Source organism: Nannospalax galili, unplaced genomic scaffold (genome assembly GCF_000622305.1).
Source record: "Nannospalax galili isolate Female #2095 unplaced genomic scaffold, S.galili_v1.0 scaffold613, whole genome shotgun sequence".
NCBI classification, from domain to species: Eukaryota; Metazoa; Chordata; class Mammalia; order Rodentia; family Spalacidae; genus Nannospalax; species Nannospalax galili.
In genome coordinates, this window is record NW_008332065.1 from 458687 (window position 1) to 472581 (window position 13895).

General features: G+C 42.7%; 1 protein-coding gene across 1 annotated transcript in view; it reads right to left on the reverse strand.

Moving 5' to 3' along the window:
• Nucleotides 1–13895, reverse strand: part of Sh3bgrl2 (SH3 domain binding glutamate rich protein like 2) — a 62234-nt gene that overhangs the window by 11520 nt on the left and 36819 nt on the right. The window contains exon 3 of the mRNA XM_008827172.2: nucleotides 7595–7780. Coding sequence (XP_008825394.1) covers nucleotides 7595–7780 — 186 coding nt within the window. The remainder of the gene's footprint in view (nucleotides 1–7594; nucleotides 7781–13895) is intronic.

The following is a 13895-nucleotide window of genomic DNA, read 5'->3' on the forward strand; positions in this document are numbered from 1 at the left end:
CACTGTTGGGGCTGGAGAGATGGCTCAATAGTTAAGAGCACTAGCCAGCTGCTCTTGCAGAGGACCTGGGTTCAGTTCCCAACTCCCACATGACAGCTAACAGTCATCTGTAACTCCAGTTCCAGGGTATCTGATACCCTCTTCTGACCTCCATGGGCATTTCAGGACACAGGTGGTACACTTATACATGCAGGCAATACACTCATACACATAAAATAAAAATAAATAAAAATACTCTTAAAAAACTTTATTATTTTAAGTGTATACGATGGCGGGGGGGGGGCATGCCACACAGCTCCTGTGAAGTCAGGGAGAGGACAACTTTGTGGTGCCTGTTCCCTCCTTCCACCTTTAATGGGTCCAGGGATCGAACTCAGGTTGTTAGGCTTGCATAGCCATCAGACTTGCTCCTTTACCCACTGAGACATCTTACCAGCTAGAAAGTCATTTTTAAAAGTCAACAGTAGGCTAGAACCTGACACATATTGGGTTACCAATAAAACCTGTGTCAAGTGGGTGCATCAATTGTGGTTGTTAATTAATGACTGGCATGTCTTGTTTTTAGTATTTTACCGGTTCTGAAGAAGAATGAACAATTTGCCTTTTGACATTCAAAAGCTTTTGAGCTGAATTTTAAAGAATGCAAGAAGAAACCCATTTTCTTGTTTATATTTGGACAAAGAATAAATGACTAAAAATTTAAAATCTAGAACCACTTAGTTGTTCATACTTCTGAGTTAAACTGTATAATGTAAAATTATTTTAAGAGTAACACAGTCTTAGAATTAAAAAATCACTACACACAGACAGACAGACACACACACACACACACTTTACAGTTCCTCTCAAAAGTAAAAAGCATTGTGGTTTATGGACTCACATGAGGCCTGCTGAATTCCCTATAGTTAAAGGCACTCTTTGAAGTGTCTGTAAATACACATCTGCAGACTGCACACCACAGGATAATCCCCCTCTGTAACTACAGGGTACAAAGATCAGCTAATACTGACTTTGCAAAGAACGCAAATACACAAATCATATTCTAGATTAAAGTGCTGAGTTTCAACAGCCAGTGCGTCTTTATTACAATTAAGACAAAAGATGAAACATTCACTGATTCTAATGGCACCTGCTAGAAAAGGGAAAATGTCTGGATGGCAGGGGTCAAAGCATAGCTTAACACCGCGTATCTAAGTGGGACATTTTCCTAAATACCGTAATTTTAAGAGGGATCAAGCTAAAGAGCTGTGGAGGATTTTAAGAAATAGAGAAGAAAAAGAAAAAAGCTCCTATTACCTATAATTGCTTGCGTTCAAGTGAAAACCAATGTTAGAGTTGTTTATATGCGGAGATAACATCTGCAGCAGGTGGAGGTAACAATGGTCTCATTCTTCCTCCAGGCTAAGGACATTATCCACAAGCTCCACTCAGATTAGACTATTAGTGACTAAGCAAGCATCAGAAACAAACATCTTGAAGTTCTCTGCCCTTTCAGTGTTCCCTGAGACAGCAGTTAGGAAAGTCCACAGTGGCCACTCTAAAAGCTGTGTGGCCATCCACAGCCCAGCCGATGTCAAAGAAATGGCAGACCCACATTCTTTCCATATGTCAAGGGCATAACCAAGCAGGAGGCTCTGGGAACACACAACACACGGAGGAGGAAATGGCGGCAGTGATCACCCTGAATGAGTCCAAAGAAAACTGGTTTATCCAAAAGAAGAACAATTTTTAAAAATTCAATTAAAAAAATTTATTGATTTTTTTGTGTGTATTTCATACAGAACATCTTAATCATCTTTATACCTCCTTCCCCAATGGGCCCCCTCCCAAAGTCCTCTGACTGGAGTTCACACCTTCTGTCATTTGTGTTAAGGCCTATCATATCAAGTTAGTGTCTCCAGATGTCCCTCAGTACAAGTTCATCCACTGGGATCCAGTCGGCCTATCTAGAGTCCCACCTTTAAGAAGATCAGCTTTTCCTCTCCTAGGAGTAATCCGCTGCCAATAACTGTTCCACTAAGAGTGGGGCCTGCTGTCCATTTCCACAATTCTGTGCTGGGTTTTTGTCTGCTTGAGTTTGCATGTGTCCTATGCATGCTTACATCATTGTTGTGGGTTCGTATGAGCAGGGTACCGGGAACTTGTAGGGCTCTATTTCTATATGGTCATGTACCTCCTCCCTAGTTCTTATGATCTTTATGCCCCCTCTTCTGCAATGGTCCCTGAACCCTGGGTGGGTGGATTTTGATATAGGAGTCCTGTCCAAGGACTCAATCTCTACGTTTTGGCTCTTTGTGACCTTTTGAATTCTGGCCCTCTGTTGCTTGAAGGAACTTCATTGATGTGAATTCAAAGATGCATTAGTGTTCTCTTTATCCCTTGTTCTATGTTCTGTGAGTCTTAGGTGTAGAGGTTGCATCATAGATGTGCCACTTAGGCTTGGACAATTCACAGACAATCTCTGTGTGTGACCAGTTTTGGAACTCTGTAATAATTTCTGTTGAAAAAGAAGCTTCTTCGATGGGTGGTGTCTATAAATTTAAGGGTCCATATTTTGCACATATTAAGAAATTACATATGTCTAGGGATATTTTTATTATTTTTATTTTATGTGTATGAATGTATTGCCTGCATGTAGGTAGGGGCACCTGTGTTGTGCAATTCCTGTGAAGGTCAGAAGGGGGCACCAGATTCCCCGGAACTGGAGTTTTAGACTGTTTTTTGCTGCCATGTGGGTGCTAGAAATTGAACTCAGGTCTTCTGCAAGAGCAGCCAGTGCTCTTAACCACTGAGCCATCTCTTCAGTCCCTAAAAACTCAACTTTTTCAGGCTACTGGAGCTGCAGCTGCTGCTTAAAATGGACAGAGACTCCTGCTACTCCTGTTTAACATTCCTCTTGGGCCTAAGAGTAGCCTCCAAGTGGAATTTCTTAATTTAATGGCTCAGGGCTGTTAATGCTATATTCTATTTGTGAAATCTTGATAAAGATTTGATAAAGATTGGTAGCTCCAATCCTGGTAGGATGGGTCAGATGTAGTTACCTAAAAAAAACAGCCCCATTCAGCAATTCTATGCCAGACACTGAAGATTTCAGACTCCTAATCCATGTTAGCATTTCTGAGCAAACTGGATCAGGATGCGGGGTTGGCAAATGCGGTACCTCTTGTCTCACCCGGGCCATCTGAAGTCAGGGGGGAAATTAGTGCAATAAAACATCACTAGATACCCAGAACACACAGCAAGTTCAACCGGACTGTAGAGAAAACAGGAGAGGGAACACACACCCCAAACTACAGAAGACCAAGGTTTCCAAGCAATCCCTGCAGAACTCGGAGCCTGAAAAGGTGAGGCCAGTGGTGTGGGAAGGGGAGACAGCAAAGACCAGAATGGGAAGAGGTGCGTTTACAAAGGCCAAGGCAGTCAGTCCATCCAGGTCCTGGCAAAGCTGGGGCCTCTCAGAGCGTGACTCCAGCTGTTGCAAGCTCCCACAGATGCTCCAGTGGTCTGAGAGGCCAAGTGGTCACTCTGGACATGTCAGATACAGACAGGGAGAAATGGAAAGTCTTATGGAAAGACTCACACTGACACTGGCCTTCACACCTTTGTAGCTTTCGCTTTTCAAAAAAGATTATTGTTATTTATGTATATGAATGTTTTCCCTGATTATAAGTATACTACATACAGGCAATACCTGCAGAAGTCAGAAGAGTGCATCAGATCTCCTGGAACTGGAGTTATAGGGGGTGTGAGACACCATGTAGATGCTGAGAACTGAATGCTTGTCCTCTGCAAGAGCAACAAGTGCTCTTAATGGCTGAGCCATCTGTCTACCCTATAACTCTCCCTTTTGTTAGCAGTTGAAGGGTTCCAGCAGGCTTCCGGATTGCCATCCACCCCTTTACACAGTCTCACTGGCTTGTGCAAGTCTTGGTGAAATCAGGTCAGGGACATCACTGCTGCAGAGAAGCAGCCATGAATCTGGCACAGCTGCATCAATATGAAGGCCAACCACCAGTCTACCTGGAAACATCCCATAGATGGCAGAGCAAAGGAATAGGGAGACTTGGAAATCACCAAGGTAAAAACAAGAACAAAGCTAACCATTTTTCACATTAGTCTATATCCACCCAATACATTCCCCTGCTCTAAAGACTCTGAAGACACTTTATGACAGAGCAACTGAGCCTCTACTTCTCAAAAGGTCAACAAAACAAGGATCTTAAAATTAGAAGCACGAGCTCCATTTTTTGACACAGACGGAAACATCGACAGGCCTGAACCTCAACACAGGCAGAAGTGATGGAGAAACAGTGATGGACATTGGAGCAGAGGACGCCTGTGTGCAGAAGCAAGCCACAGGGTCCAAGCCAAGGTCAGGAAGTGGACACAATGGCTGCTGTGAAGGGGGCAGGCGGTAAAGACTGCAGACTAAGCGGTGGTTCCATTCCCAGGGGTCTCTCTCCTCCAAGAAATCAGAAGATACATTATGGAAAGACATGCCTTCAGGAAGCAAAAGAGTTCCCAACTCCAGCCCTGGAGAGAATGGGTGGAAACAGGAACATGAAGTCAGTGTGCACAACAGACCTCCTAGCTCCCTCACCCTCAGGTGCTCAAACACAGGGGCCAGGATGACATTCCCAAGCAAGAGACTGAGTGGCTGTTCTCATCTGAGAAAGACCTGCAGGTACCACAGGACAGAAGGAAGCAGGCTAGCAGGCTGCTCAGTCATGCTACAGCACTGTCCTCCCAGAATAAGCCAGCATTCACAAGCAGGCACACATAGCTTTCTACAACGTGAACTAAAAGATTTTTATATGAACTTCTAAGAGAAGCCTGCCATGCCGGAGAAAAAATACCGCAGCAGGCTGGGGAAGCACATCTCCACAGTAGAGCTCAGCTGTGTAGGGCTGCAGCTCAATCTCCAGTACCAAGAAATAAGAGAGAGAAAAGGAGAGAGAGAGAGAGGGAAAGAGACAGAGAGAGAGGAGAAAGAGAAAGAGAGAGAAAGGGAAAGAGAGAGAAAGAGAGAGAGGGAAAGAGAAAGAGAAAGAAAGAGAAAGAGAGGGAAAGAGAAAGAGAAAGAGAAAGAGAAAGAGAGGGAAAGAGAAAGAGAGGGAAAGAGAAAGAGACAGAGAAAGAGAAAGAAAAAGAGAAAGAGAAAGAGAGAGGGAAAGAGAAAGAGAAAGAGAGAGAGAAAGAGAGAGGGAAACAGAAAGAGAAAGAAAGAGAAAGAGAGGGAAAGAGAAAGAGAGAGAAAGAGAAAGAGAAAGAGGGAAAGAGAAAGAGACAGAGAAAGACAAAGAAAAAGAGAGAGAAAGAGAGGGAAACAGAAAGAGAAAGAGAAAGAGAGAGGGAAAGTGAAAGAGAGAGAGAAAGAGAGGGAAACAGAAAGAGAAAGAAAGAGAGAGAAAGAGAAAGAGAGAGAGAAAGGGACAGAGAAAGAGAGAAAGCATGGAGAACAAGCAACAGAAAGAGAAAGAAAGGAACGGAAAGGGAGAGAGGAAGGAGAGAAGAAAGGAAGGAGGAGGAGAGGGGAAGGGAGGAAGAGCTCTATTCAATAGGGACAAGACTTGTTACAAAAGAAAACTTCAAATTGCATTTAATACCTTCATTGACTTAAGACCTAACATTCACACCATAATTCACACCATAAAACACATTATTTAAAAGGAAACGAAAAGCAGCAAGAAACAGGAAATGACGTAAGTCACAAGAGCCGGTAACAGACCGGAAGATAACAACATCAGAAAACAGGGAGTTCAAAACCCAGCACCCAGATTAATGGGCATTCAAGAAAATGGAGGAGGGAAGAAACAAAATTTTTAAAGAAAATACTGTAAGAGCATATTTAATAGTCTGTTCCTGCAATTTCTTAGGTTACAAAAGCACACTAAGAGCTCTGAACAAAAAATGAAAAATAGTTCACATGACAGCAACACAAACAAGTTTAGAATGTGCAAGTTTAGAGTAAGACCTTAAAGTCTGCCAGAGCAGAAACTGACAAACCATCAAAGGCCTCTCAACGCATCACTGCCAACCAGAGAGAACAAAACAATACCATCAAAGTTCTTCCCCGCCTACAATTCTGTCCAGAAACTATTCCTCAAACCAGAAAAACAGAATAAAGGCATTTTTAGATCAGCAATGTCTGACAGAAAGACAACCACTGGATTTTTGTTTTAAGCTTTCTATCACATTTTATTGGGCTACTTGCAAAAGTAATTGTTTTTTAAACATAAACCTTGGCCATCATGAGTCATATATACCTGGTTACCACAAACTTCCCCAATACAACAGGAGCTCATGAAATGTATTGTTTTATTATTATTATTTTGGGGGGAGGTCTGAGACAGGGTCTCCCTGTAGCCCCAGCTAGCTGCTCTGGAACTCACTATGTAGAACAGATTGGTTTTAAACTCAGAGATTGACCTGCCTCTGCCTCTAAGTACTGGGATTAAAGGAGTGCAGCACTATGCCCGGCATTCATTATATTTTTTAAAAAAGACAAATCCTAACCCCTATTTTCATATAATAACATACTTAAGAAGTGCTTTGGAAATAGTCACAGATAATCCTTGCTTAAAGAGAAGAAACGCCTAGAGCTAGGGTGTAGCTCAGTGTAGTGCACTTGCTTGCACTTACAAAGCCCTGGATTTGTCCCCTAGCACTACAAAACAAAACCCGCCAGGAATGGTGGTGTGCACCTGTAAACCCAGCCCCTGGCAGGTGGACAGGAGGCTCGGGACTCCAGCTACATAGTGAGCTTAAACATGAGAAAACTGAGTTTTAGAATGATAAACAAGTTTTCAGAGGTGCCACAGAAAACATGTGAGAGCGTGGGTTCTGCTGAGTGTCTCACTGCAGGACTTTGCTCATCAAACTACACACTGCGGAGGAGGCCATCCGGCATGTATGCAGCTGTATGTCCCTCTGTAGCCACTAGCTGTACTGTTACCCCTTTTCCTCACCCTAATGACAACCCAGCCTTTTGCTCTCAAACACCCCAGCGATGTAGCTCCTTAAAAGAATAGCAGTCCCCAAATAAACACTATGTGTAGTGCAGAGCTATGGCAAACTCCTAAATACTCATTAGGAGGAAGTTTCTCAAATTTTTTTCTTGACCTAAGAAATAAGCAAGGCAGACAACTAGACAGATCCGCTTCTTTCTCATATACTCAGTGCACAGTAGGAAGGCACTGAAGGTTTTAGATGTTCACATCTTCTGTTCATAATATTTTAAACAAAGGAACTCTTGTTTATAACTGGCTATCAAGAGCTTATTTACTGTAGGGGAACAAAGACTCAAGAATAATTACCTCCTTCACCCTGGCCCCCAAATGTATTAATGGAGTAAAGATGGGGCAGGATGACTGACAGACACCCTGGCACTCACATCACACACCACACAGTTCTCTAACAGAACACCGTGTACAATGCTGACTTCACATCTGCTCTTGGCTGCATCCTCTGTTAGACTACGGCCTTGAACAGCCACTACCTAAAGTCACAGTCTTTATCGTAAGGGACCTAACTGCACTCTGATCACCCTATAGGTAACACTGCAAAATCACAAGGGAACAGTTGAGCCACTTACTCCACAGTACCGGTCACCACTGAATATCTGAGGTGGCAGAGGGTTGCCCTGGGCAGGCTTCTTCTCAGGGGGGATGTTTTTGTACATCCATTGTCTCTGTTCTTCTGACATGGTGATATCCACTTCCTCAAACTCTATCTTGTTGGCTTCCAAAAATCTAACCACATCTTGTTGCTTCTTCTTTATCTAGAGAAAAGGCACACAAATAAGGCAAAATGCTTAAATGAAACAGCATGTATGCATTTCCAGGTTCAACTGGACTGCATTTCTCATGGCCAGAGGGGAGGTGTACAGCTGCTGCCCTCACTGGCCATCAGGCCCAGAACACCAAGGCTCAATCCTGACTGCCAGCAAAACAGAGGATGAGGCGGCAGGTGAGCTGAGGGACCCACTTAGCTCTCACAGGCCATGGCCACTCCATCCTCCCCACTGCAAGAAGTTTGACATTTACAGTCAGGAGCACTCCCTCCACCCAGGACCATTTGGAAGCTACGTATATCCTATCTGAGATGTCAACATTTCAGTGACTGGTGTGAGCAGCAACATTATTATTCCCTTCACAGCCTCTTCCACATACTCCACAGCTATAACCACGACCACAGAAGAATCCTTTCATCAATTCACAAGAGGAAAACATTTCTCACTTTTGAGGTGAGAGTTAACCATGAACTCTGATCCTCCATGGTTCCCTCTTCAGTTACTAGGGGTCAGGTGTTCTCCTCAGGACCTGCAGAAGCATCCTCAGGTCCTTAGGATGTTACCCACATCGATGTTAACTTGGTATGTATTTACATGAGACACAATATTCAGTGTCACAGACCCAGCATGTTAAAGATAAAAGAAGTTTCCCTTTTCTAAAGACCTGGGGAATCTGCATTAAAAAACAAAACAAAACTTAAGGACTTGAGGTAAAATTTACAATGTCCAAAAGGCTCATTTTGAGATGTCAAATAGCCTAAAAGCTTGAGGGAAAAACTCTCACATACAGATTTCCTCCACCCATCCTCCAAATCCCTTAAAATCACCAATTAGGTATGTGGCCCAGAGGTTGGAAACCTATGATATACTAGAAGCAGAGTTTTGATGAAGTCCATAAATGGATGGGCTAACAAGATGGTGTGGCTGTAGGGGTTACATGGACACAAATAAAATGTCAGCAAAACAGAACATCCCTAAGCTCAAAGACATAGAGAATCACCGTGTGGGATTAAGTCCCAACAGACAATGGCCTCTTGATTTCTTCAATGAAGCCCTTTTCCATTTTGGAAAAGTTAACTGTTTTCCCTCACTGATATATAATTCCAGAAATGTGTTTGTGTCGTTTTGAAACTTCAATTAGGAAAACAAAAAAGAATCATCCATTCTACTTTATTTCTCCCAAGAAACCTTCGTTGGTAATTTTGTTTTTAATCACACAGATAAGAAAACTAAGGTCAAAAGTGGTTACCTATTTTTTGACCAAGGTCCTACTGATAATGTATATTCTTCTTAAGAACATTTGACATCCTTCACCTGCCTTAAATCATTCTTTAGTAGCCTCCCTCTGTCCCTGAAGGAGCATAAACACCTCTGAGCAGGCACAATGTCCTTCACAATTCAGCTTAACTACAAAAAAGTTATTTGCATTTAGAAATCATAAGAATAGTGGCCTATAATCCTAATATCCCAGGTAATGGGAGGATGTAAAAATTCAGAGGGATAGAACTAGATCCCAAAGAGTTAAAATGTGAGTCATGACCCCCATAAGGAGGTGCATTACTAAACATGGGAACTGCAAAAAAAAAAAAAAAAAAAAAAAGGCCAGGACACTGAAGACCCAGGTTCAAATCATAACGCCCACATGGAAGCTAACAACTGCCCATAGGAAAACACCTAGTATCTTTCTCCGGCCTCTGCATGTGAGCGCTATGGCGCTCACACACACACACACACACACACACACAAAAAAAAAAAAAAAAAAAAAAAAAAAAAGGGGGGGGGGAGAGAGAGAGAGAGAGAGAGAGAGAGAGAGAGAGAGAGAGAGAGAGAAAGGAAAAAATTTTTGAACTTTCAACAGACCAAAAAATAATTCAATGCATAATAAACCCAATCGCTGGCAGCACTAATCTGGGCCCATGCCATTACTTCACTGAAGCCTTGCTTCTGAGCAGGGCACACACAGCATGCTCTATGCATGCCAGCATACCACTGCAAGTCCCTGAATCCTTCCTGAAACACCTCAGCTCATTCGAGACCATGATGTTATGAGCCACAGTGTTTTATTGTACGTACACAGAACACTTAAGTACATCATCTTGTTGGTTGAGAAGCCCAAAATCAAGGCACTGGCAGAACAGGTGTCTAGTTAGGGCCTTCCTGCACAGATGAACAGACAAGGCGGTTCCCTGGGGCCTCTTTCATAAGGGTTCTAATTCCGACGCTCACCTCCCAACAGCCACTTCCTAATTAGGGAATCGGAATATATGTTTGAAGGGATACAAACGTTAGGCCACTGATTTATCAATCCTCCCGGTATCTCCCAATACTACTTAAGGTCCAAGCCCTATGAATGAAACTCCTGATCTTCCTGCCTTGGCCTCTTAGCATATCCTGCTGGCGTGTACCACCATAACAGGTACTGTAAGGGACTCTCCAGCATTTTTCAGGCTCCTACACCTACTTTTTAGAGCACAGCAGTTTATACCACCATAAGCAGTATCTGAGGCTGTTTGGGTCTCAACAGCTTTCTTCCTCGTGATTAAAACCTTAATGTTGTGTAAAAATTAATCAGAATGCTAAAATGCAAAAACATCATTAACACTAATGATGCTTAGAAATCAAGGGATAGCTCCCTAACAACACTGATGGTTGACAGAGTACTGTAAGGAATAAAATGTAAGTGACACTACTTCTGTTTAAAAAAGGGAGGCACAGCCAGGTTTGCACTTCAAAGAGATCACTCTAACGCTGTGTAGCTTAAGAAGAAAGGGGAAGCTCCATTATGAATTGTTAACACTGTTATGGAAAGAGCTAGAAGGTTGATCAATTGGTTATGAGCACAGGTATGGACTATACTCATTTCTTTTTAAAAGAAAAACAATGAAAACTGAGAACATAGTTGTATTTGTTTATATTAGAAAGAAAAAGTCATGAAGGTCATATAAGAAGCAAACAGAAGGGAATGTGTTGATATTTAAAAGATTAAGCAGAAAATGTGTTTTAAGAGGCAGAGGACAGACAGACACAGCACCCTAGTGTCACACGAGAAAAGCCTGAAGGGTCAGTTACCAGGGTTACTTTCACTTACATGAAAAAAATTAATGGGGTATTAGATAGAAACTTAGCCAATACTATAGCAAATCAAATACACAGGGCAGGAAAAATTAAACAATTAAGTATTCCAGTGATGTTTGTGACTTTAGCTTCAGGAAGAAAGATGAGTCATACCCCAGAGCTGTTTTTAAACTCTGCAGAGGTGGCCTGGTCTGGACCTGTGGTGCCCAGGCATGTGTGGCAGGGGACGAACCTGCATGGGAGGCAGGGACACAAAGAACACTTGGCCTGATGGGCAGCCCCAGGTGACAGAGAGCTTTCCCCTGGGGCAGCAGAAAGCTGCCAAGGACACTTCATGTGTTGGGCTGGACACTGGAATCCAAATAGAAACACAGTAGGCACAATCTTTTCCTTCACACAAAGCACTCTGTTCTTTCTCTGTTTCAACTCTTCTGAAACAAAATGCACCTTACACCCAGTATTTTTTTTTTTAGTTTTTAATAACTACATGATTAGAAGAAGCATTTCATTACAGCTTTAACAGACTCACTAACACACTCCAGAGCAAGAGTACATCTCTTTCACAAGTGGCTGTAAGTTTCTAGGTTCACAGTTGAATTAATACAGTTATACAATATTGAACTCAGTATAAGCCCTGTAAGACATAAAATTGAGTGAGTTTTTAACCTTTAAAAAAGATCTCCATTTCATTTTAGAATATATTGTTTCTTGCAGAAAACACCCAGTATTTTTTTTTAAAGATTGTTGGGGAAATGGAAGAGGAGGAAATTGTGGGACAATAGTTAACAACTTCACTGGCCTCAGTTCATCCTCGGGTGGAAGGTATTATAGCTCACGTGTCTTTGCTGTTTGTCTTAATTTAATTCTTGCGAATTTCATACATCTTGATCATATTTAGACACTTTTGCCTATCTGCACCCCTCCATAGCCCTCACTTACTGGATTTCATGTATTCTGTCATACATGTTAGGGCCTATTGAGCCATTTGTGTCCCCAAATGTCCCTTGGTGTGAGTCCATTCACTGGAGCCCAGTCAGCCTATCTAGCATCACTCCCTTGAAGAAGATCAACTTTTCTTCTCCCAGTAGTCATCGGTTGCCAACCTCAGCTAAGGTTGGGGCCTTTAACCCATTTCCCTATGTTTATGCTGGATTTTTGTCTGGTTTGAGCTTGCATGAGTCTTGTGAATGCTGTCACTATTGCTGTAAGTTCATGTAAGCAACTTCCCTGCTGTCTTGGAAACTGTTTTTGGTTTGTGGTCATCCACCACCCCTGGCTCTTACAGTCTTTCTAACTCTTCTTCCTCAATGGTCCCTAAGCCCTAAGTGACAGAACTTTCATATGAGTCCTCTCACACTTATTTTTACTTTAATACATTTAGTAGCCATGACAGACAATTGCTATTTACCCAGTAATCAATCTTGCCTTTTTAATAACAGAAGTCTGCTTGAAGAGACCTATGTCCTCAGCTACAAAACCAGTTTTCCCCAGTACCTCTGTAGCAGGAGGTGATCCACAACACAGTCCTGGACGGTGAGATGCATGGCAGTGGGAACTCATGAATTAAAGGCCAAGTCTAGTTTGGTGTGGCTGTGCATGTCTGCCACCCCAGCACTCAGGAGGCTGAGGCAGGATTGAGAGTTCAAGGCCAGCTTGGACCACGTAATGAGACATTCTCCCATCCCCACGAAAGGACAGAGCTCCTGTTGCCATTCCCCTTTTCCTTTTTCCTTGCAGAATTGTAGACATGGTACCTGGTACTATAGAAACCATTTCACAAAAGTGAAAACAAACACCATATGCTAGGGTTGGTGATGGAGGAAGCAGGAGCCTGGGCCACTGCTGACATTTTGCAGCTGCTGCCCTAATCTTTTCTTGTACAGCCTACTCTGAACTTTCCTGGGTTAGACAACTAAGCCTATTAATAAGGTAAGCTGCTCTACCCATCGTCTATAATTTGCATCTGATGCAATATCGTTCCACAGACTTCTTAACTGCTAGTTAACATGTCTACAGAAAATTTGTATAATGATGAAGACTTTAAAATAATAGCTATTGCTGCACAGTGAAGCCTAGCAATAAAACTCAGATGATATGGGGCTTGACAGAGGGCTCAAGTCCTCTTGAGAGGACTCAGGTTCAGTTCCCAGCACCTACATGGCAGCTCACAATAGTCTATAATTCAGTTCCAGGAAGTCCAATGCCTTCTTCTGGCCTCTGCAGGCATCAGGCATAAATGTAGTATACAAACATATATGCAGGAAAAATGTTCATACATACAAAATAAAAATCTTTAAAAAAAATTAGAAGACATGAACTTTCTGTAGGTGAGTGAATATTTGGCACTTGGGGAACAGATGGATTGATGCCACTTTCTTCTCACAGAAACCATCAAGACAGTGGGCATAAAACAGGAAAGCATCTACCAAAGGGCAAAATGCCCATTTGACTCTTACAACATGCATACACAGTGGGTGGCCAGCCTGGACTACACAGACAAGCCTTGTCTTAAAATCAAAACAAAGCAAACATATAACATACAAACAAGGGAACCATACGGACCAATCTCTTGAGTTAGGTCTGGCAAAACTACAGCTGTGCTGCCCTCTAGCCAACTGGCTCTCTAGGAGTGGCCTGCAGCCACACATGATCATATGCTTTTTCTTTCTCCCTGTGTAGCCCTGCTTAGCCTTGAACTCCTGATCCTCCTGCCTTCACCTCTAAAGGCTAAGATTATAGGCACAAATCACCCCAGAGAGAGAGAGAGAGGGGGGGGGGGAGAGAATGGGCAGTTGAGAAAAAATAAAAGCAGAAGGGTAATATTTTATGCCATAAAATTAAGTACAAATAAAGCTGTGTGCTATGGCTACACTCATCACGGATGGTCTCTAGCTGTATCTGCCCTCCAACGGCAGAGCTGAGCAGCTATGTGTGTGGTACCCAAAGTCTGAAATAATGACTAGTTGCCCTATAGGGAAAAAGGTGATCTACCTTCTGGGCTACATCACCAGCCCTCCCTCTTGATTTC